The sequence below is a fragment of the Lepisma saccharinum genome, chromosome 2 (assembly GCF_977018435.1).
Source record: "Lepisma saccharinum chromosome 2, izLepSacc3.1, whole genome shotgun sequence".
In the NCBI taxonomy this organism is placed as follows: domain Eukaryota; kingdom Metazoa; phylum Arthropoda; class Insecta; order Zygentoma; family Lepismatidae; genus Lepisma; species Lepisma saccharinum.
Window position 1 is genome coordinate 201,431,351 of NC_139230.1, and position 26,009 is coordinate 201,457,359.

A 26,009-nucleotide genomic window follows, 5' to 3' on the forward strand; every position below is an offset into this window, starting at 1 on the left:
GCATTAACATATATATTTGATAACTTCTGAACATGTTTGTAAGATCTGATAGTTAAAAATACACACAAAACCTTACTTCGATGCATATACAATATCTATATTGGTTGATTAAAATTTGAGTTGAGTTTTGTTTTAAGTCAGTATCAAACATGGGACCTCTTGATTTTAAGGCAATGATGTTACCACTACGCCATTGGGGAAGCCTAGGTTTATTAAAGATAGTTCATTTATATCAATTTTGAAGACTCAAATGTAAATGTCACCATTTCATATTTGGGTCATGAGAGATGTGGTAGTAGATACATACAGAGACACTCACTTTTCGAGCGACACTGTTTTTTTGTAGTTCTGTTAATTTCAGTGGCCACGGCCACCATCCTCGTTGCACTAATTTCTCTATATTTAAAATTTACTTTAGTGTTTACATAATATTATTTATTTATTTCGAACACACATGCACATGCTCAATTACAGTATTCACAAAGCATTATGTAAACAAGAAATTAATACATAAACAATATAAAATCCTAAAACATACAGTGGAACCCTGATTTTATGTTCCCCGGTTTTACATCTTCCCACATTATATGTTCAATCTTAATGGTCCCAACATAACAAAATGTTATGTAATTTTCCTCGATTTTACATTTTCCCGCATTTTAAGTTTTTTGAGCTTTGTCCCCTGAAAACGGAAAATCGAGGTTCCATTCTACTTAAAAATGTGACTGATTTCATACATTGCTTGAATTAATAAAATTTAAAGTTATATTTGCATGTAAATATTTCGGAAGTAATCAGAGATATGTGCTTTTAACTTTTAAATATTGCCTATTGATTACAAATTGTGTAAAATATCCTAATGTTTGTGCGAGTGTGAAGAAAGACAAATTTGTAGAAGAGTTATCCATTTTCATATTTGTGTAAGTAAAAATCTGGACTTGAAATACTTTTAGTACTTTTACTGTTCCATGTGGTCATGCTCAGAAAATAATGTTCACAATCTCAAGCTCTCTTTTTCCTTTGCAGTTTGATAAACAAAGGAAACCTTGGGAAGGAGCAGATTGCCAAAAAATGATTATGTTCTTTAGCGATGGAGGTACAGAGTGGCCAGAAGATATTTTGAACAAATATAAAAATGATTCAGCAACGCAAGGAGTACGTATATTTACATTTGCTTGTGGACCACACCCAATTCCAACAGTGATCCTGAAAGAAATGGCTTGTGCTTCAAAGGGCTATTTTAACACAATCACAGCATTGGGAGCTATTCGAACACGAGTGCAGGTATGGAAGTTAAAAAATTTGGGTTTTCGTTGAACTGAATAACCTATATTACTATCTTCACATGTATGTCACACATTCGTTCATACTTTAACTTTTCAATTTGAACTTTGCTAATGATTTTGTCACCTTCAATAGCTCCTTCAGCATACAGTTGCAGAAGTCGCAAATAAGATGAGTAATTGGTGACAAAAGTTCACATTTTGTTGTGGAAATGTGTGAGATTTGGTTATTTTCCTTCATGTATCTGTCAAGATAGTTTGTTTAGATGTAGCTCTGGGACTGTCTTAATGCCTGTATGTCAACAAAAAGAGAAAATATTTTTGCAGGTTATAATGGAAAATTTATGCAAAAACAAGATTTTGTTTAAATGATTAGTCATAGGGAAAAACTGCTTGACTGTTTTTGTGATGGTTGTGTGAATATGGTCATATTTCTGTTCAGCATTATAGAAGAACAAATTATGTATATTTTTCCTGAGAGTTTGCCAAAGAGCAGATATATCAGTTATGTATAAGTCGAAAGTATTAAAAATCTGATAAGCTTCATGATTTTTAACTTATGTTTACCTGTGATGAATGATTGATTGAATTGATGTTTTAAGTCCACTTTATGCACAGAAAGGCTAATCGGGACTGGACCTACAGTTTGAAGTGGGATCCAAACCACTATGTTCCTCCACCGGGTGTGTCATGAATGAATTGCAAACAATGGAAGCAACTTTGAATATGGAACCCTGGCAATCTATATATCTCAATTATTTACATCCAACATAATACCAATAAAAAATATCACTGTATTATTTCTCTCCCGTCTTTAGGAGACTTACTCCCCTTACTAGGATTTTTGCATAATGAATAGTAGTTATTCAAATAACCAACTCCAAACAAGTGCTAATAGTCACCCTTTAAATTGTAATTAGCTGTAGCCAACTGTACTACCATCAGTGCCTGTTTTAAGAAGATGAGTCTGAGTACCAAACCTTATTTAACCCACAGTTTTCATAAAATGCTTCTAACACTGACCTTCTTCATTTGAGCTGGACATTGCTGCCATCTATATTCTGTATTCCTAACAAACAAATGCCTGTTTCATTTAAAACATCTCCCATGTCTCTACGTGCTTGAGAAAGAAAGTAAGAATACTTTACAACTTGATTGCAACTCATGTATGTATTCAGGTATTTTAATATAGTATATAGTAGGGTTGGGCTGAAATGAAATTTTGGTCGATACTGATAAAGTACCAATATAAGATATACCGATACCGATAACCGATATTGCCCGACCCTGTGGCCGAGTGGTTAGCACATCGCGCTGCGATGCCAAGGGTCCTGTGTTCGAATCCCGGTCGGGCTTGGTTGTTTGTGAATGTCCATTCATCAATTTCATCATTTCATCACTCATCCCCATATTCGCAAATTAGCCAAGAGGCACAAAACGCGAAGTAAAATAAACTCAATCAATCAATCAATCGATAACCGATATTCTACTGATCCAATATAAAATATAAGATATGGTTCTTGAAGAGCCTAAAGTGTTCATTGATCTCCTTAACAAATTTGTGTTTCGAGGTGACTGCAGTGCAAAAGAAGTTGAATATTTAGACAATTACTTTTTTAGAAAGTAGGGCATGGAAATTATCCTTAAAAATTACAACAAAATGGCAGAATTTTGCACTAAATTATAAGATATTTATCAATATATCGGATCGGTAAAATAATCGGTAATTTTACCGATAAACCAATACACCAATAAACCAATACACCGATAAACCAATACACCGATATGCCTATATCAGCTGATACTGATAGAGTACTGATTAATCAGTCCCATCGCTGGTATATAGTATATTAATTAGGGCCTGAGCCGATACCAGTGATGATACTGATACCAATGCCGATACTCTCATCGATTCCCAAAATACTAATGCCTCAAAATTGTAACAGTTAAAGTAGTTCAGAATATTTATTAATTTTAATACGTAAGCAAGCATTCCAATAGAATTATATAATTTATTTACAATATTCATAATTTTACATGCGATGATCATTTAATCACCTAATTCATTTCTTTTCACAGTGTTGTTGCAAAAATAATAAAAGTTATACATTTTACATAATTTCCAGGATACTCAAGCTGCGAAAGTGCCTTGAGGCATTTTGAGGGCCTTTTTGAATTACCCAAGTTCCGGAGAAGCATTGGCTCACATCAGTGATTACATTCCAACCCATATTCTCTGATAACACCACTGGTATTGACCAATATCAATACACAAGTTTCGGTTCAGGCCTACTATTAATGATAACATTTAAATTGTAACATAGTGGATGATTAGGAATTTATGCTTCATAGCGAAACAATATTACTACAGGATAATATTTTATTCTAGGATTATGTTCGAATTTTGAGCCGTCCACTGATTCTTTCATCAGATGATAATTTCTTCAAGTGGAGTAACTTCTACAGAGATGCAGGGGTAAGTACAGTGGAACCTCAATTGTATGTTCTTGTATATTATGCTCAGCCATCCAAGACCTGGCAAATGCCAATAGTAGGGTATTCACTGTGATAATTTTTTCACTTAACTTCTGGTTACTGCTTTACGTTTTCCCAAGCTGTGGTACTGACCTAAAATTTGCCACAATGCTGTACTATTGACTTCATAACCTATTCCCCTCTACTTCTTTCAATTTTGTTTTTGTTTCAACTTCTTTGATTTTGTAACAGTTTTATTCACTGAGCATCCTTGAACTTGCAGTTTGTGATTCAGTTTCTTGCTTTGATTTTATTTTATTAGCTATTTAGCATCACTTTTCTGCCGCTTTTTGCTAATTGCAATCATTAGGATGAGTGATGATGTGATGAAATCGATGAAGGTACACTCGCAATGAACATGCATGCCAAGGCCAGGATTCAAACCTGAAACACCTGGCATCGTAGCACACTGTGATAACCACTCCATCACAGAGGTCAGCAGTTCCTTGTTTCTAATGTAATAAGTGAATACGTTACCCGTGCATAAAGCACCATGCCATGAAGGCACATTTAGGGGATGTGGACGTAGGGCCCAACACATTCTCGATCTCAGCCATTTTGTAGGTGATGTGATCAGCACCATGCTTCAGTTGCCTTTACCCCCAGGTACCCATTGATTTGAGGCTGGGTGAGCTCCAGAGCTGCTTTTATGCGGGGACAAGGTCAGAAATCAAAACCCTGGTCTCCCACATGGCAGTCAGATGCACTACTGACTAGACCACCACAGCTCTGTAATAAGTAATTGATAAGCGGATATTTATTGCTGGTAACCTGCAACTATTAAATTGTCGTTTTTTAAATTTTAATTTACCACGATAATTAGGAAACTGAAAACAGATTTGTTTTCTTAGCTTTATTATTAATTTCAGAATGCAGGTTGGGAAGACGAGGAACACATCATTGTTTGCACGTTCCCTAATTGTGAATGTGCTTCCTTAAGCAAAATGAAAGTAATACATATTGAAACTTTCATGCATACCCAATATTTTTCCAAATAATGTAAAAATTTTATTTTTCATTATTTTCTTAATTTGGTGATGAAAATATTTACAAAGACTGATATAAAAAAAAACATCATTCCTAAAACTTGCGTTCATGTTTTGTAGAGATTTTATTATTTGTGTGTGATATATTTGCGAGTGTTTGTATCGAAGGGTTTCATCCAACTTGGAGTGAACTAGGATGTCCAGGAATGGGATACACCCATCCTTGTCTGTTTCCATGATTACTTGATAAAGTCCAGAAAGCTGTGTTGTGCCTGTAGTACGCATGACCAAATAACAATGTGTCATCCATGTACCTGTGGAAAGTGGAGCTTCAGTGCTTCATGTTCCAAATTATCCATGGTTAAGTTTTCAATGACTGGGGAGAGTGGTGGCCACCCTCTCAGTTTGTTCATTAATAGTACGAGGGTCACTATTTATATTTTGAGCCTTGGCAACACTGATTGAAGTTAGGCACGATTTGACGTTTGCTCGGAATCGTCTGGCATTATTGACCATAACGTACTTCAAATGTTTTGTCAATAGCTTCATTTGTGTTGTTTATGTTGCCTTGGAGATTGCGCGACAACAATAAAATAAAATAACTCGTGAACATTTTCGTGCGATGATTTTTTACAATTTTCGATGTGGATTATCAAGACAAGAGTGCATCGATCAACTTACTTCCACATTTGGCGATGGAGCCCCATCCTTTGCCACTGTGAAACGCTGGTATAACGAATTTAATCGTGGCCGCCATTCGCTTACCGACGAGATTCACGAAGGTCGTCCAAAATCAGTTGTTGTTCAAGAAAACATTGATGCTGTGCAAAACCTAATACTGCAAGATCGTCATGTGACATACTGTGAGATTGAGGCAACCATAGGCATAAGTTCCACCAGCATATATAAAATATTACATGATCATGTAGCTGTGAGAAAGGTATGTTCTCGTTGGATCCCACACAATTTGACAAAAACTCAAAAACACGCTCGCGTCAATTGGTGCAAACAAATGCTCAATAAATACAATCGTGGTGCTTCAAAAGACGTATATAAGATTGTAACAGGTGACGAATCATGGATATATGCATATGAGCCAGAACGTAAACAGCAGTCGACTGTATGGGTGTTTCAAGATGAACCCAATGCAACAAAAGTTGTTCACGCTCGAAGCACATCGAAACAAATGGTCGCCTGTTTTTTCGGGAAAACTGGTCATGTGGCAACTGTGCCTTTAGAGGAATGTAGAACGGTCAACTCTGAATGGTACACAACAATTTGTTTGCCAGAGGTCTTCGGTCAAATACGGAAAACAAACAAACGCCGTCGGATCATTCTTCATCAAGACAATGCCAGCTGTCACATCTCGTCTAACAACCGACTTTATGAACAGTCAAAAAATCGAATTGATGGGTCATCCGCCGTACAGTCCTGATTTGGCACCCAATGACTTCTTCTTGTTCCCGAATGTCAAGAATAAATTGCGTCGACAACGACTTTGATTTCTTGACCAAACGACCACAAAAACCTGAAAAACTCACTTTCTCTCCCCGTTCCACGCCTCATTTAGTGCGCTGACGATGTTTCACGGGCGCAGAAAAGCAGTGATGAGTGAATTTCACTCTCTCATCCTCTCATCCTCTTATCCTCTCATCCTCTCATCCTCTCATCCTCTTATTTTCTCATCCTCTTATTTTTTGAAAGTCACAAATGTGACTCCCACGACAACTTTGATTTCTTGACCAAACGACCACAAAAACCTGAAAAACTCACTTTCTCTCCCCGTTCCACGCCTCATTTAGTGCGCTGACGATGTTTCACGGGCGCAGAAAAGCAGTGATGAGTGAATTTCACTCTCTCATCCTCTCATCCTCTCATCCTCTCATCCTCTTATCTTCTCATCCTCTCATCCTCTCATCTTCTCATCCTCTTATCCCCTCATCCTCTCATTTTCTCATCCTCTTATTTTTTGAAAGATGAGTGCACCTTATCGTAATTTTCCAAGTCCGGGACCAAATGTTTATATATCGTGACCTTCGTAAACCTCTCCTCTCATCCTCTCATCCTCTCATCTTTTGAAAGATGAGTGCACCTTATCGTAATTTTCCAAGTCCGGGACCAAATGTTTATATATCGTGACCTTCGTAAACCTCTCCTCTCATCCTCTTATTCTTTCATCTTTTGAAAGATGAGTGCACCTTATCGTAATTTTCCAAGTCCGGGGCCAAATGTTTATATATCGTGACCTTCGTAAACCTCTCCTCTCATCCTCTCATCCTCTCATCCTCTCATCTTTTGAAAGATGAGTGCACCTTATCGTAATTTTCCAAGTCCGGGACCAAATGTTTATATATCGTGACCTTCGTAAACCTCTCTCTCGGGGAGGGAACGATGTGCCACACACACACACACGCGCGCGCGCATATGCCTCTTATTATTTTCCGTATTGTGACGCAAAAACAAACCTCTCATCCTCTCATCCTCTCATCTTTTGAAGGATGAGTGTACCTTATCGTAATTTTCCAAGTCCGGGACCAAATGTTTATATATCGTGACCTTCGTAAACCTCTCTCTTGGGGAGGGAACGATGTACCACACACACACACACACACGTGCGTGCGCGTATGCCTCTCATTATTTTCCGTATTGTGATGCAAAACAAACAAATAATAATTGTTGTTGTTTTTTTTAGGATCCCTGGCCCCTATATAACCTCGCCAGGCGTGCGTGGTGCCCAACCAAAAAAAGTAAAAGGTTCTCTAACGGCTGCGGTTATAGATTACCGCACCTCTATAGAGTTTCACGTGTTTGTTTTTTTTTTCTCTCAAACTTCCATGAAACTCTACAGAGGACCTCCGTAATTGCATGCAACGTGTACTAACGACTCTAGTGTTATTTTGATGTTGTAATTTTTTTGGATATAGAGTTTTATTGCGAGATAGATAAAAATAATTATGTTTATTATAATATTTTCTTGATGAAGATGGAGAATATGTGTGTGTGTGTGTGTTACAAATAAAGTTGCATGCTTTTTTTTCTAGTGTGTGTATGTGTATATGTGTTTTGATGTTCGACAGCATCTGAAACGATAAAAAAGAAAGAATTTTATTGTTAATTTTCTCGTGTAAAAAAACAACAAAAATTTTGTGCAAATTCTGATTGTCTTGTGCTATAGTGATGAAAAAAAAAAATATTGTAACTGATAACTGATAACTGATGAAATTGACATTGTAACTGATCTGAACTAGTGAAATTCGTATTGTGCCATTGTAACTGATTGTGCTAGTACTAAAAATTTCTTATTGTGCAAGAAAATAGATGTTAAAAACCTGTTAAAACTGCTCTGTGACCCTCTCATTCTTCACGTCGTAGGCGAAGGACTTCTCTGCAATCAGGATGACGCTACACAGGGTGTCCTCGGGCAAGGCATCGTGGAACTCGCAGACGATCTTGATGTTGGTTCGATCGTTGACCACCACCTGCTTTCTTTTTGTGGTATTGATGACGGTCATGGGTCTCCGGGCTTTGAATTCGCTGGGCGTGTAGTACATGTCCACACTTCCCTCGGTCACGCGTTTGTAAGCCGAAAACGCTTCGTAAAGTTTGAGATAATCGTCTTTGGTCATGTCGAGGTTGTAATTCTCGCGCGGGAACACTTCGTTCCTGCCGTTCTTGAGATAAACGTTCTTGATCTTGCAGTCGTCGAATTTGCTGGAATTTTTTTCCTGATTCTTGTCCCTCCCGGTCTGAAAAAGCACCACGACAAAATCTGGCATGTCGAACTGTATGTTGTTGAACTGCGTCGTCACGTCGAATTCCATGTGACTTCCCGAGGCCATCTTCTGCACACACTGGTAACCGTGAAAGTGAATCGGTACCTGCGGACTCTTTAAGATCTCCGCTTTGTACTTGAGGGCGTAGTTTGTTTCATATTCCACGATCGGCATTCTCAATTCCATGCTCCGGATGACGCATTTCCCTGCTTCGGGTAAAGTGTTGGCTATCGGCGTGGTGCCGTCCGGACCCAAAGTAGCGTATCGCATCAGTGCGTTGTTGTCGTTGGCCGCTCTTCGAAACGTGACTCTCAGTCCTCCCTTCCACATGATCTCCTTGTAATCGGAGAAGAATCCCGGAAGCAGACGCATGGGAAAGAGCACCGTGTGACTTGTCGTCGATATTTTGGTCCCCGCTTCGAATCCCCCTGCTTGATAGTATGCTGCGTCCGTTTTGGATAATTTCAATGTTCCCACTGCCGTCGACGTGATGCCTGGATAATCTATTCTGTCGATGACGGTGTTGTGTTTCCTCACCTCCACTTGCGAGAACAGGTGAGGCACGAAGTTGTCCACGAGTATTAAATTTGCTGCTGCGGGAAACGCTTCTCCGCTTTCTTTCTTCACCACGTCGAATTGAAGGTAGAGGTCCACTCTGTGAGGATGAACGAACCCGTCGCCTACGTCCACGTCGTATTCGATCTCCCTATTCGCTTCGTTCAGATTGGCGAACGTGCGACGGTTGGGAGGGAAAGATTGCAATTCGTAACTTTCGATTTGCTCCATTTTACATGTATGGTTATTTATTATACGTTGATCTCCACGATGGCCGTCGTAGTGGCACCTGCGAAATCCACCACGTCTCCTTTCTCGTTCGTCACCACCAACTCTATGTCGTCTATGCGGTTGCGACATACTGGAAAATAGATTGGCGAAGAGGGCGTGTAGATGATCGGTTCCATGAACTCGGAACTTGGTTTGAAAGTGGCTATGATTCCCGTCTGCTTGTGACTTCCTAATAATCCGTCCGAAGATTTCGTGATCATACCTTCCGCCACGTTGCAGTGTACGTTCAGAGTCTCTATGGCCAAGAATTTAGGAATGTTGGTTGCTACGTGCTTGATGCCAGCTTCGAGTTTTGGGTGGTTGTTCTCGAAACCTAAAAGTTCTCCCATGGTGCCCAGGTCCACGGTCTCCGTTGCCGACAGGATTTCCACTCTGTGCGTGACCGAATTTTGAGAAAGGTAGGTGCCTTTGGGTAATTGAGCTTGCAAAGTAGAAAGGTTGTATTGGCCTGGCGTGATGACGATATGTTCGCTTCCTACGCTAATTTTGTTGTTGTGCTGGGTGACGTTAGGTATGAGGTACATGCTGTAGAATGCATGCAGAGCTATGGATTTAGGATAGACGATGTCATCGTGCAGCGTGAGTTTCAAGATCGAAGATTCGCTCGTGAGATGGAACACCCCCATTGTCGTGATGGTGTTTAAGATTCCACAATGCTTTCTGGAAATCTTCGATCGTAGGCTTATTTATTTTAGAGAGAAACGCGAGCATGGAGAGGCAGAGATGACCGCAGTTCTCGTCTCCGAAATTTTGAATGCGTTCGTCGTTGTAGTATATAGAGGTTTTGTTCGTTTTCAGATAATGAACTAAATTTGTAGGTGGAACACCTCCGAAAGAATCGAAAACGAATGCTTTATCATCATTTTTGTGGTAACATATCCAATGCGTGCCTGGATTTTCTTGACCGTCCAAGTTGACTACTCCGCATTCTCTTCTTTTAACGCTTGAAGGTAACGAGTCGGACATGAAAACTCCTCTGAAGTGTTTGATTTTTAATGGTTTGATCAGAGATTCAATATCTCGGTTGGTGAGTGCTGTTGTTTCTTTTTTTAAACTTCTTCATCACGCCCTTCCCCCCTTTCTTCTCCATGGCCAGGTTGTGACGTTTCTGTTCTTCCAATTCTGCCTTGTTCTTCTTTGAGTCGATGACGGTTTTCGCGATGGCGGCGCTTCCGCCGGCCAAACTTCCCACGGCCCCCAATGCTGCCAGGATGGCCGGGATGCTGAATATGAAACCTCCGATCTTTTGCTGTTTCCGCGAACGCTGCAAGCGGCTCAATTGAGGTGTGCTGAGAAGTAATTTCATTCCGTGTCCTTTGGACAAGCAAGAACGTTTCTTCTCGCGTTGTTTCTTGGTGAGTAACCCATCCAGGGCACCTAGATTTTTCAGATTGGAGTATGGTATCTGGTACACGACACCCTTGGGCTTCATGTTGATGCTCTATGTGTTATTTTCACGGTATATTATTTATATATATATATATTCTGAGATTTTTTCATGTGTAATTTTTTTTCATGAGATTTTTTGTTTCGTGTAATTTTTTTTCACGGTATGTTATTTTATATATAAATGTTCTGAGATATTTTTTTTGTTTCGTGTAACTTTTTTTTCAAGGATATACTCCTCGCAGCCGTTACACAAATTCTATTACGTGCTTTGTTTTCTTACCAAGAAGTTCCTTTGTCCCCTTGTACACGATTCGAGTTTTGTTCTCGATTAAAATAGATAGCTTCTCGTCGGATAACATGTTAGCGTATCGATCTGGTAAAAATAGACTGTATTGTGCGTCGAGCAACAGGCGTACCTTGGGACCATACTGGGTAGAAACGATTGAACCGGAAGTTATCGTGTAAGGTTTGTCGACTTCCAATTCCTGAATTTTTACATACTTGACTGACAAATTTAGCATTTGTTTTAATGCTTGGAGATCACTCATTTTTTCAGTCGTCATATCGAAGAGAAAAATTTTCAGAGTGTTAGAGAGAAATTTAATTTTTTTTCACGATGTGTGTTATTTATATATACTTTTTTTCATGAGATTTTTTTTGTATCGAAGATTCTTTTGTGTGTGTGTTAGAGGAAGAAAGTCCGTGCTTCCGAAAACGCGATGATGAGCGTAATGATATCTTCCGTCTCCTGCTTAGACTTACACCAATCGTCAGTGTACCGTCTTCTTCCCTGCCTTGCCTCGTGCAGTTCGTCCATTCTCTTGTTTAATTTTTCCCCTACGCCCGAAAGAAGAGTATGGAGATCACCGCACCTCATGCCACTGATCCCCCGAAGACGGTCCTTGACGGTCATTTCACACGGAATTCGAAATGCTGGCGTTGTTCTTGCTATGATCAAAAGTTTTTCTATATCTCCGTTTACTGCATGTTTGAATATTTTACATAGCAGTTCTTGGGGTAAGTCGGTTATACGAGACATGTTTTTACTGTATGTTATTTATTTATACACCCCATCCAAATTTTTGTTTCGTGTTCATGGCGATGGTGGTGCCCAGTGCTGCAACTCTTTCACCCAAAGAAGCGTCTCTGCTGACAAATCTTTCGAAAGCGGCACGCTCTAACTTTCTGTCTGCTTCGTGACGTGCATCCAGATCCGTCTGCGTGGTGTTGTAGGCGATGTCGTGATCTTTGCATGCCGCGTCCAACGGATTCACACCCTTGTCTCCTCTCTCCAATCTTTTCTCGAGTTTGGTACCCGGCCCGCAGTACTGGTAGCCAGGTAAATGCATCTCGAAAGGTAACTTGTTGATGATGTCGTTCACGAGTCCCTTTCCTTCGACCACCTTCCAGAATCTCGGAGGTAGCGTGTTGATGATTTTGATGAGGTAACCTATGCCCTTGTCCTCGTTCACGATGAAGTTGGAAAGTTTCGTGCTGATCATGTCCACGATGCCAACCTTCTCGTTGTAGAAATTACGGTTGCCTGCATTCTCTTCGCCGGCTATCACCAACAATCGGTCCACGAGCTTCCTCACGTCGTCCACCCAAACGAATTCTTTGGGTAACGTGTTGTAGCGTTTGACGCCGCTGCCTGTTTTGACCTGGTTCCAAATCGGTTTGATGAGATTCCTGTACTTCTCCCCGCTGCTCGATTTCACCCTATTCTGCGAGGCATCGTTGTTTTGGTACAAGGCATCCGTCATGATCAAAATTTCCTTGTAACTCTGGTAATCTTCGTCGGTGTAATCTTTCGGCTGCTTTTTGGCAACGAGTTCCCACAGTCCCACCGTACCCGGATACCTGGTCCAACTATCCTTCTCGCCTAAATTAACTTTAATGTCGTTGCCTTCGAAGGTCACCTTCGATTTCCCAATCTTCCACACCACACCACCGCCTTCGTTGGTTTCCATGCTGGGATACAATCCGAACACTTCATCCTTGTCGAATTTCCCCGTACTCAGGTAGTCTCGTGCCAAAGGTCCCAACTCGATTTTATCCGAAGACGACGTGCTACCAATGGCTCGACGTCGTGCCGGTGCATCCTTCAGTTCGAACGGTGTCGAAGGAATGCTCGAAATGGGCGTGGGTACAGCGTAACTTTTAGCTGCGAGCGGTACGAGTTCGTTGATCAAATTTTTATTTTGTTCCGTGACACTTTTAATTTCTTTACCTAGACCGCTGATGGCATCGATCACAGGTTGATCCTGACGTTTCTTCTCTTCGTAGAATCCGCGATTCTCGGATTTCCAACCTTTGAAGCGTTTCGCGAGGTAATCGCGAAGCTTAAGATTTTCGTCTTCGATTTTTCGTTTCGTCATAACGTTTATTTATAAAACGTCATAACGTTTATTTATAAACGTCGTTTCTCACAACGTTGCAACGTTTAGAAAGTTGTTGATTTTGTTTCTGTATTTTCCGTCGTTGGGTTTCCTCGTCATGTCGATCGTCGCAAATCCGAAATCGTCACTGTTCCAACAAGAAGAGCAGCAGCCTTCCGAAAATTGATTGTAGTTCATGTCTCCGCCTACGTAGTCATCGTACGCATGCTTGAGGTTGGTGTGATCTTGACGAAACAAACATATGAAATTAGCGTTGTCGCGTACTAACTGTTTTGGAATTTTGGAAAACGTTTGAGCTAGGTAAAAGCAATCCATTCCTTTGTGACGACCTTGCGTGAAAAAGTTGCGAATTTCATTTTGATTTTCCAGGATGACATCGTCGAACACAACAACCGAATTTTCACAACAATCGTCGAGTGGTTTTATTTCCAAAGCGAACGTTGCAATGTCCAGACCATCGTACAGTTTCATCAGTTGCTGGTATTTGGATTGCTCCAAACTTTTCGAGAACACGTACAGGTGCCTGTTCTTCCAATCTAACCAATTCGGTGCGAGGAGAAAATTGTCCACGAGCAGTGTCGTTTTCCCACACCCCGAAGGACCTACGATCAGACAGCGGATGCTGTCGGGGAGCAATTCGCCATTTTTTTTCTTCGTTCCACTTTCCGAATTAGGTAAACGTTTCACAACATTCCACGTACTCATAGAATCACTTCGTTTGAATCGATCCAACTTGTTTCCGGAAGTCCCAGCCATTTCACCAAAAGTTTGTTGTCTCTCTTGCGCAAAACTTTTTCGATAAGGTACGTGTCGGGGTATTTAGTTTTAGAGAGTTCCTCCTCGTAGAAGCGCCCCAATAAAATTTCACCGCCACTGTCTTTTATTATATACGTGTGACGGTTCCCGGGTAGAACTCGAACCACGGTAAAAAGTTCAGTGCTCCAGTTTCGTGTGAAACCCCTGTCGAACGTTCGCTTCAATTTACTAACCCTCACCTGTTCTCCAATTTTGTATTTAGCTTTTTTTGTCGTGGGCGTGTACTTTGGACAGTAAACGCTAGAAATTAAACGTTGCTCGTCAGACTTGGTAACGTCAGCTGGCTTCATGCCTATCGTTCCGTGCCGTGTGTGATTATAGTCGTTAACAAGTTCCGGAAGAATGGTGACCCACTTGTAGCTTCCCTGAAGCGTGAAGCGTGACCACATGCGCGATTTCAGAGTGCGATTGAATCTTTCCACGATGCTGGCCTTGACGTCACTGAAGGTCGAGTAATGTTGAACGTTGTGTTTCCGAATAAACTTTTGGAATACAGCATTGTAAAATTCCTTCCCTTTGTCCGTGTGCAGAAACCGAGGTCGTCTGGCGCCGCTTTCGCGAAAAATTGTCTTGAATGCTTCCGTGACGCACGTTCCCGTTTTCGCCTTCAAAGGTAGAGCCCATGCGAATTTCGAAAATGTGTCTATGACGGTGAGGAGGTACTTGTTGCCCTTGTTCAATTTATGTACGTTTTTTAACTTGCCGCTACTCATTTCGACGAGGTCGCTTTCCCAGAGGTCGTCGATTCCCTTGGTTACCACGGCCAAACGTTCGTAGTTGCGGCGTGCAGGTTTATGCAATTCTTGGACGATGGCTTGCCTTGACATTCTTTTTTTAGAGATTACGTTTGAAGAGAAGCACCAGCGTGATGGGATTCAAAGAGGGTGGCACCTCGCTCGTGTTTTGAACGATCAGCTTATCGCCGGCACTCACGTCGAAAACGGTAAGATCCTCGTCTTCGTGTATTTCATATATGTTGCGCGTTTCGTTCCAACGCGCCAGAGGAATGTTTCCTGCTTTCTGGACACCACGATTCGATATCAAAGTCATGGTGGGAACACTAGCTTTTCTGCCGTGAGACCAGTACGAAAATTCGTTTACCTGAATCGTGCCATCGAGGAGAAACTTGTAGTACGGATGATAAGGATGCAGCATGTACAGTTTGTTACCTTCGACGAAGGTGGAGATTCTCTGTTGATTGGGTACGCTGTTAATTTCGATGGCTTGCAGAGAATGCAGTTTAGCGAATTTAGTATCGATGCTAACGAGGTTGCTGTGAAGCTGACCCAGTGTGTTTTGTACGGGCACCAAATGCTCGACTATGGTATCCGTTACGGTAGAAAATGACGGTTTGATTTTCACTTCCACGTTCAACTGCTTGTAGCTTTCGTTGAGTTCTTGCAACTTGGCACCGAAAGAGGCCAGCGTCGATTCCTGCGTTGATTCCAGCACTCCAACTTGATCTCTGATGTTGACGACAATGTTCTGAAGGTTCTCGATTTGATTCAATTTCGAGCTCTTCTCGGTAAGATCGTTCACGATGATTCGCATCTCTGTAAACTGCGTGTGAAGGTCGGCGACGCTCTGCGAAGTGGGCAGCGTCGACACCAGCGAAGCAAGTTCGTCTCGAATCTGTTCCACGTTCGCCGTTTCCGTTTCCAGTCGTTTCACCATACGTGATATGTTTCTTTTCAAAGCGTGTAATTCTTTGGAGGTGGGGAGATTGGCCACCCTACTCTCGAGATCGCTCAACGAACTTTTGATGTCACTCGAATCGGATAGTGCCGTCACCGCTGTTTTCAATTTTTCCAAATCTTCGCTCGAAGGCACGCTCGTTCGTAACGATTCCAAGTCACCCTGTATGTTGTCCAGTACGTGATGAAAATGAGTAAGATTGGATTCGACGTTCAAGTTTTCCAAATATTGGATCTTCTGCTGAACCGTGCTTAACGTGTCCTGAATACTCGTCAACACGCTTGCTTCAGCGTGAATATTTTTAATTTCTTCGTTGATCAACTCCAGAGACGCCTGAAGCGTAGCGATGGTGGTTTGAATGTGTTCAAAATCTTGATAAGCCTCCAGTTGAATTTTTATGTTCGCGACGCTTTTACCGATGACCTGCAGTTCGTCCGACGATGGTAGGTTCGTCATTGTATCTTCCAAAGTCTGCAACTTGGATTTGATTTCTTCCAACGTGCCGGTGAATTCTTCTTGTAATTTGGAAACAACGACCTGCAAGCGTTCTACATCAATATCATTCACGACGGTTTGAAGTTCAGAGAAATTCTTTTCTATTGCGGAAGTTCACTCTTCGATTTCGAGTTTCAATTTTTCCAAATCTTCATTTTTCGATTGAAATTGCTGTAATTTGGCCAAATCATTTTGAAGCGAATCCATGCTCAACTGTATATTTTGAATGTTGTCGTAAGAAGGTACGTCAACATAATTTTTTATCAGCGTCTTCAGTTCGGAATCGATTTTCAGAATGGGATCGAGACATTGCGTTTGGAGCGTAGCAATCTCAGACTCTAAACTTTTGTTTAAGGTCTCCTGCAAAGCAATCAAATCGGTCCTCAACTTCTTAACTCGAACGTCCAGCATGAGAATCTCTTCTGCGTGGTCTACACGCTTGGTGTTGCCGAAAATGTCGTTAGGCATTTTTTGGTTAATGGTTATTTATAATAGAATAGACGATTCGTAATTCTACGAAGAGAGGAACGAGTTTGTCGTAATCTCCTAGGAGTTCCACGTAAAGATAATCTCCTGCAGACACATCGTACGACATGTTAGAAAGTACCTTGTCGTGCTTCATTCGAAAAATGTTTTTGCCGGTAGAAATTTTGATTTCGCCTGTGTTCTCCGGATTCACGGTGATTTGAAGTTTCCCGTCGATCGGAATTTCATAGAAATGTAAATTGTTATTGAAGACGTAAAACATCTTGCCCACATCGTCATTTATTTTTGTCCATATACTATTAAGATGTACAATTAGTAGACCATTGAGTTTAGATAACATGGAAGGTAAGAGGTTATTGGAATTTGGTGATGGAGTGTCCATGTTGCTTTGTTTGCGGAAACCAAAGAGATTCATTGTCCTTGTTAGTTATTTAACACGTTGTGCTTTTTTGCCATTCTTCAAAAAACATACGGAGGAAAAGAGGAGCCCTCGGGCGATGAAAAGTTGCAAGCTGTTATTATGTTGTTAAGCCCGCTCCAAACCGAGGCTCATTAAATTCAACTCTTATTTTTCATCGCCCGAGGGCTCCTCTTTTCCTCCGTATGTTTTTGAAGAAGAATGGCAAAAGACACAACGGACTTCATGGCTATGGGGTTACGGTTAACACACGTCACATTTATCGCTTCCATTGCAGTGGCCCCACTCTCTCGTGTGGATTTGACAATCGAGAACACGTAACTTGTTGTCCGTTGCATCCAATGCGACCTTGCTTACGCGCGTCGTGTACAAATCATGCAATTTACTTGCAATGCGATAATCGGTGCTGAGTTGCCTTTTACCATGAAAAAGGCATTCCTTGTAGTCTTGCATGCTAAATTTGCTGGTACTTATTTTTCCCACCCCCTTCGCTTTCTTGATCTCTTTTTCTTCTGCAATCTTTACACAGTACATTTTGGCACGAAGCCCCGCAAATTCGCTGATGTACTTCCCGCCAACTTCATCTTTGTATTTTCCAATCGTCATTTTGTTTTCTGCCGAATGCAAGTGATGGCCTGATGGTAAGTTGCTAAAATCAAACAGATGCTTCATCTTAGTCAGATCATGTTCGAGGCTTGGTGTGTTTTGGATTAGAAAAATAAAGCTATCCGTGTCAATGTAACATATTTGGATGTTATCTCCATAAAAGGGTTGAAACTGATCGTAGTACGATTGGTACATGTGCAATTTTGATAGTTCAAGGACGGTGGCACCTATGGCAATCGGCTTGTTGAGCATCACTTGCTTCTTGTTCCTCTCGACGAATACTAGATTCTCGTCGAAAATGGTGAAGTTTTTGAAGTAGGGGGACGCGACGATCTTCTCAAATTTCTTTTCCTCCGTGACCAACGTTGCGTCGATGTAATTACGCACGTTCTCCATCGTCTTGCCGTAGATGGCGTTATTGAACAGTTTGTACAGATCCTTGTCTGCAGGCGATGTCGATTGCGCTCTGCGGCGCGTGTTCTCGGTTATGTAGGGTTCCAGCCACTTGCTCTGTCGGAACTTCAATCCTCTATGAACTTTCTTCAACTGCAAGCCGTGACTTATGTAAAATTGGAGGAGTCGGTAGTGCAGAATGTAATTCCGCTTGTTCTCCATGCTTAGTATGAGTTTTGGCTCCGATGATCCTCCAGGTGGCTTCTTTTTGGTGGGGGCCAGGGCCAATCCGTGATGTTTCTCGTGAAGCGTTTCGGGATAATCGAGATCCACTTCCAAGAAACAGCCCCATTCATTATCTTCGCTCCAGTTGAGAAAATCTTCGCAGGAGAGTTCCTCTTCGGTCATCCACGCGTAGTCGCTGATGGGAAGACACTGGGACATGGAGTGGCCGTACAGGTTGTTAACATCCCAGTAGACGATGTAGGTGTTGGGCTTCGATGCATCGTAACCAGGCGTATGAGGATTGTTTGCCTGAGCATGGCGTCGGGGACATTGGACGATGCCACCGCGTATCGCACTCTCCATGAAAGCATACTGTTCCTTCTCTGCGATGAGTCCCAGTTCCACCTTGGTGTATTTCATCATCGATTCCCAAGTCAACCCCGGCGTCGTGAAGAAATACGCAGGATCCAACTTGTATATCGCGATGCATCTCTTACGAAACGATTCGAAAATGTCCATCAGAAGTGTCACGTCCAATTTCAGATAGAGATCGTGATAATCGCGAAAAGTTTGGCAATTGAATGCCGTCCACACACTACGAGCGTGTTCGTAGTCCTCTTCGGAACAGACGTCCTCCGTGAGATGAGAATAAAATACCTCCCGGGGTGGAAGTTCCGTCTTGTTAAATTTCTCGAAATCGTTGACGTACTCGTAGGGGTAGACCCCCTTACGACGCAACAGATTCAAATTCTCATCTCTCCCCGAAAAACATTTTTGCTTGGTGGCCACAAGATCTTCGTCGCCAAGTTGAGATGCAAGGCTTGCGAGGCTGGAGGACAGGAAATTGTAAGAGTCCAGGATTCGCACTTCCACACTTCCTCCTTCTTGGAGAGGGATCCAAATTCTCACCGCAATATACTTCTCACTCGTTCTCGGAATGATCCTGATTCGAGAAGTTATGTTGTAGAGCTCTTTGACGAAGAGATGCGTGTCGTACTTCTCCGTGTAGTGCAGAAACACGGCAACGAAATGCGACTCCTTAATCTTGAGATTGCACGAATTACAGATGGTGCTCAGGAATAATCCATTCTGGTGGTCATGGTGGACGACCTTGTAATTTTCGGCGGTGAAAACCTGGTTACACTCCGTGCATCTTGTTGCCGCGTCATGTCTCCGTTGTTGTTCCGTCGTGAGAGCAGGTGGAGAAACGTAAGAGCCTTTCAGGCTGGGTGCAAGTTCTCTCGCGCATTCCGCTATCTTCTTAACAAAATGTTTTGCCGCATCAGGTCCGCAATACAAGATGACATCATTCAATTTTTCTCCGTAGATGGAGAAACTGCAAGGCTCGTGGTGAAAAATTTGGATCGTGCTTGAGGTAGAGGGATCAGGGTTGCAAGACGTCATAGGAACTTGGAAGCTTTCAAAGTCGGCATAAAGGACGACGGAATGGTGGAGAAGAGCCTGGTGTTTCTGAAATTTCATCTTGGTTCCGGGTTCGGGCATGACATCTTCGGGTTCTGCATTCACGGAGCCAAAACACTTGTGCTGTTCTTTCATCTTCTTACCCCCGCGAAAAATTCTCAAGCATCGATCGCAAATTTCGATCTTATCGCGATTCTTGCTCATCTGTCTTCCTACTAATCGTGAGAAATTCCGTATCAAACTGTAACGGCCATCTACAAGCAAGAGTCGAATTACATTATTCTGGCTTCTAGCAGGTCTTAAGACACGAATATTGGCCGAATCGTCAACCCCAAAGACAGAAATATCGATATCTTCTCCTTTTTCCTCTCTATAGTTTTTTAAAATTTGATTGATCTTATTCAGGGGCACAGGATAGGAAATTCCTCTCATCATATTCTCGTATCTACCCTCGTATCCTCTGTAATTGGACAGGCGTTGGGGGTTAACATTATTAGCTGGGTGTAATGCGGCGATGACAGACCATAGGAAACTCTTCTGATCATTACTTTGTATGTTCAACACTGCATTTTGCTTTTTTTTTGTTTTTTGTTTTTTTTGAGCGCTGCGTAATGGTTTGAAATTGCAGACTCGAAGTTCTAACATGTGGCTGCGACCGCAAAGACTCCATCCACTTCCTCTACCTTCAAACTCTTCTTGTTTTTGTGTCAAGTGCTCAAATAGCCGTGTCACTATCTCGTCAAGATCCTCGTTATTGTCATCGTGTAAGCCTTCACACCCTACGTAAAAGCTGAAAGTGCTTGACTCGGACGAGACAACTTTCTCATACAGCAGGGTCAAGACGAGATGAATTTTAATTGCAACATTGACGAGGCAATCACGTAATTTATCGACTACCAGAGATTTCACATTGTTGAGGAAGATGCTCGAGTCACACTTTTCATCGCTTCCAGATTTATACGTCATGATGCGTGCACTTTTATTCAAAGCACCCCCTTCATGCGCATCAATGCGAGATTTTTTTGCCGGCGGGACTACGACATCATGATTCGGTAGACGACATTTTTTCAAATGCCTAGCAATGTTAGCTTTAGAAAACAACTTCCCACAGTTGCGACATGCCACTTTCCCGCAAAAACCGGAGGGACCTGGTTGCGGTTCCATTTTTTCTCTCTGTTATTTATATATATATATATACAGAGAATTTTTTTTTTTGGGGGGGGGGTTGTGGTGGTGGTAGTGGAAAGCGCACTGAAACAGAAGGAAAAAAAAAATTGAAAAAAATGCTAGACATTTTTTTCTTCCACATATATATATTAGACGCGAACAGTATGTATGTATGTATGTGTGTGTGCACTGTTGTAGGAGGTTAAAAGTATACGACATGTAAGTGTGTGTCAATTTTTTATGACTCCTCTGAATATGTGTGTGTCAGACGCAAAACAAAAAATATTAATATATCATGAAAAAATAAAAACTTACCTTTCAAGAGAGATAGAGAGAGACTTCAAAATAAAAACTTGTAGCTCACTAAAACTTCCACGATGATATATATGTATACTGCCAGACAAACAATTAAGAATACTGAACTGCCACGATTGACGTTCACCTTTCAAGAGAGATAGAGAGACTTCAAAATAAAACTTGTAGCTCACTAAAACTTCCACGATGATATATATGTATACTGCCAGACAAACAAATTAAAAAATACTGAACTGCCACGATTGACGTTCACTATGATAATGATGTACAAAAGAAGAAACTGGTAGGTTATATAGGAACTCCTCTCCTTTTTCTCCTTCTCTCCTTCCTACTCCACGCGACTCTCTTTGGTGAAAACACAATGAGCGCTATAGTCAATGTCCTAGCAAATAAAACCCTTGTTGACTAATTTACTCATGCTATATTTTTTTCAACAAAAAACTTTTGTGATGCGCACAATATCCTGTGGGGGACAAATAACAATAAACGGGACGTTGACAGTTCCACCCATGCATGTATTGTCGATCATTTCCCCTCGGCCTCTATTCCACGCCCCGTCAGGGTGTGGTGTGTGAAACGGACGATCCCCAGCACAAAACTCAAAAAGCGGAAGATGCTGCTGTGTTTGCTTCCGCCGCATCCGCTTCTGATTCTATTGTTATCGGGGATGTGATGGATTCTTTATTCAGGACCGTGGGAAAGCTAAAAAAAAATAGAATCTCTTCGGGCGGAAAAAAAAGGATGCAAGGGGAATGGGTTCGGGGAGGGGTTGCTGTGGATAGTTTGGTCCGTGATGAAAATGTTACATTGAGCGACGAAACACAATTTCTCCACAGGGACAGGAAAAATTCTACCGAGCGTCGCTATCCACGCGAACATTAGAAATTGCCTGAATGCCTTGGGGGCTTGGCATAGGATTATCGATTTTCGTTTTTAGAGAATAATCTATGTAAGATTCTAGCATCGAGAATAAACAACATTGATTAAATTTTTGACAACATTCGCAGTACAAATCTAAACTCGTGATGATTTCGCCGCCACCACGCACCCCTGGAGAGGTTATATAGGGGCCAGGGATCCTAAAAAAAACAACAACAATTATTATTTGTTTGTTTTGCATCACAATACGGAAAATAATGAGAGGCATACGCGCGCGCGCGTGTGTGTGTGTGTGTGTGTGTGGCACATCGTTCCCTCCCCGAGAGAGAGGTTTACGAAGGTCACGATATATAAACATTTGGTCCCGGACTTGGAAAATTACGATAAGGTACACTCATCCTTCAAAAGATGAGAGGATGAGAGGATGAGAGGAGAGGTTTACGAAGGTCACGATATATAAACATTTGGCCCCGGACTTGGAAAATTACGATAAGGTGCACTCATCTTTCAAAAGATGAAAGAATAAGAGGATGAGAGGAGAGGTTTACGAAGATCACGATATATAAACATTTGGTCCCGGACTTGGAAAATTACGATAAGGTGCACTCATCTTTCAAAAAATAAGAGGATGAGGGGATAAGAGGATGAGAGGATGAGAGGATGAGAGGATAAGAGGATGAGAGGATGAGAGGATGAGAGAGTGAAATTCACTCATCACTGCTTTTCTGCGCCCGTGAAACATCGTCAGCGCACTAAATGAGGCGTGGAACGGGGAGAGAAAGTGAGTTTTTCAGGTTTTTGTGGTCGTTTGGTCAAGAAATCAAAGTTGTTGTGGGAGTCACATTTGTGACCTACTGGCGGAAGACGCCGTTGATGCGTTCAAAAACCATATTATGGAGGTGTCTCAAGAAGATTTGAAAAACTGCTTTGACAAATGGTTCGAACGAATGCAAAAGTGTATTGACCATAAAGGAGAATACTTCGAAAAACAATAAAGCAGTTTTCAATGCCAAATTCCTGTTTTTTCATTGTTAGGCTCAAAATATAAATAGTGACCCTCGTAGTCACTATTATAGAAAAAACACGTGGAGCTTAGTGTTTGACTGAACAGTTATCTATTGTAGGCAGGTAGATGTTCTCCAGGAACTGTAGAGTGTCTTTCACTGGAACTCTTAGGAACAAGGTCACATCAAAGCTGACAAGAATGTTGTTAGGGACAGTCTATTTGTTTTTTCAGTACCTCGATGAATTCTGTGGAATTTCTTATCTGGTGTTCACATCATCTCACCATTGTATTTTCATAATACTGTTTTGAAATTTGCATATTAATGAGTTTCTTATTTTTTTTTAGGGGCTTGGAATGATGACGACTATTACATTGCCTGTATCAGATCCAAGGGAAGATGGGGTATGTAAAATTATTTCCGGGTTGAATTAACATTATGCTTATATTAACCTTTCCGTCGATAAACATTGTAGAGTTTTTTGACGTACAATTTCAATCAACATCATATGATGTTTTATTTTACATTTCCCTATGAGTAGTGCAAAAATCTATAGAAACAGACTTATTCACAAACTACGGAAATGTGTATTTTTGTTTTTATGAACAAGGTAACAGCTGAAAGAGTTAATTGATTTTCCAAGGTATTTCAAAATTTAGTTTGTTTATACATGAAAAATCCATTTATCTTATTTTTTATGAGTGCATACAATGATTAAATGAATTTGCACATATTTCATGTGTTTTATACATATTTGCTATTTGATATTTGTTGATTGATTGTCACTACAGTGGAACCCCAATTTTATGTTCCTCAATTTTACGTTTTCCTGCATTATACGTTCAATTTTGATAGTCCCAATGTAACAAAATGCTGTAAAATTTTCCTCGATTTTACATTTTCCCTCATTTTAAGTTTTTACAGCTTGGTCCCTTGAAAAACGTAAAATCGAGGTTCCACTGTATCCTTAAATTTTATCTCTGTGCTTTTGTTTCCCAGTATTTGTTCTAGTATCATATTGGTCAATCCCTAATTTCAACTTAAATGTTACATCTTACCATTGCTAGTTTTAAAGTTAATGTTGATGTCTTTAGATGTCTGTTACATTACCATTCACACATAGATATGTGTACTCATTATTTCAGAAAAATCAAACCTTATTGGGTGTGATGGGAATTGATGTACCAATAAGTGAAATGGAGTCTCTTCTCCATCAGAAGAAACTTGGTCCTATGGGATATGGATTTGCTATTAATCCCAATGGGATTGTTGTGTTCCATCCTCGCTTGCAGCTTCAAATTACATACATAGAGGTATGGTGTATTTCCTAAATCACATTGTTATACCACATCCCTTTGAACTAAAAGAAAAAGAAGTTGTATGTTGATCATTACTTTTTACAGTATTGAATGTTTTAATGTGCATTCGCTTTCCTTATTTTTGAAACTCAAATTATAACATATGCAAAAAAAATTTCATTGTTTGCTTCTTTGCAGTTGTTGGTGGGAAGAATAAAATTAATATTGAAATACTTTGAATAATATAAAATATCTCACTTTTCATTGCAATCCTGAGATGAGTTATTCATCATGAACAGGAAATATAGGGACAATAAATGTGAATATCAAATGTATGTAGACTGTAATTATAAATTGATTGTGACTTTGACATGTCAGCCTCTTCGTAAAATTGCCAATAATTTAAATGATCCAATTTTTCTAAACATAGTCTGTAAAACTTGGTTTCACAGTCCAACATGTCATTTACCATGTGAATATGAAATCAATTTCCTCTTTTTAATGAGAAAGTTCATTAGAGAAATCTGGTACTGTATAATGATGAAAGAAATTACCTACAGTTTAAAGTGAGATCAAAACCACTGTACAGTGCTTCTCATCTGTGATGAAACATGATTACAAGGTAACAGCAATGACCCTTTTCCAAGACACTCAATCAACCTCACTTCCATTTTGCAGACTAACAAGGCTATGGCATCTGGACCCAAGGCCAGTATAATCCTCTATGAGACTTGGTGTTGTGTTCTCTCCACATATGTTCATGATTATCCTTTAATCTATTTCCTCTCCTCACCATTCATCCTCATTTTTGCAATTAAATAAATCATCAATACAGTAACAGCAATGCCATTGGCGAAGCCCAGTTACATGATAACAAGGATGTGACTTACGCACAAGGCTTCAGATGAAACTTTAAAGAAAGTTTTGTTGTGTATGTCATGTGACTTTGTAATAAATATGTAACTAAACTTGAGTTTGGTGCTCAGTCAGTTTCATACAAGTTCTGTCTGGATGCCTGTAACTATGTATTGTATTATTTTTGTTTTTAAGTTCAAGTAATTTCTTAAATGTTCACATAACCACAGTTGCTAATTATTAAAGATTAATAATACAGGGTGTATCCTAATAGAGTAAACAACTTTAAGAATTTATTTCGACTAAACTGTATGAAATACGACAATGATATTTGTTATGTATCAATCATCAGTAACACTTCAAGTTTCTGTGAATGTCTACAAATGTTCAGTGTGTCTTCCACCAGTTATGTGACACACATCCCATCGAAATTCGAGTTCTTGTCACACTTTTCTTGCATTACACATCCTCCAAACTGTGGAATGAGAAACATCACCCAATTCTCTGCTTGCTCGCCTTGCTGATTTTTGTGGACTTTGTTGGCACCGGCTTCTTGTAGGCAGTACAGAACCATCGCTGTACAGTTGTTGCTGACTTAGTTTCATGGAACTTGAAGACAAAGCCTGCTTTTTTGGACCTGTGAAAGTCGCCATTTTCTTCAGCACTACAATGACCATCTTTACAAAAGTCTTGCACATGAAAACAAAACTTGAAAATTTTCTCA

At 40.7% G+C, this 26,009-nt stretch overlaps 1 protein-coding gene across 2 annotated transcripts in view; it reads left to right on the forward strand.

The window, feature by feature from the left end:
- LOC145984265 (voltage-dependent calcium channel subunit alpha-2/delta-1-like) overlaps positions 1 to 26,009 on the forward strand; it is a 102,337-nt gene that overhangs the window by 42,923 nt on the left and 33,405 nt on the right. For both annotated transcript variants that reach the window (XM_083117875.1, XM_083117876.1), the window contains 4 exons: positions 1,027 to 1,284; positions 3,673 to 3,759; positions 23,480 to 23,536; positions 24,278 to 24,445. In XM_083117875.1, coding sequence (XP_082974001.1) covers positions 1,027 to 1,284; positions 3,673 to 3,759; positions 23,480 to 23,536; positions 24,278 to 24,445 — 570 coding nt within the window. The remainder of the gene's footprint in view (positions 1 to 1,026; positions 1,285 to 3,672; positions 3,760 to 23,479; positions 23,537 to 24,277; positions 24,446 to 26,009) is intronic.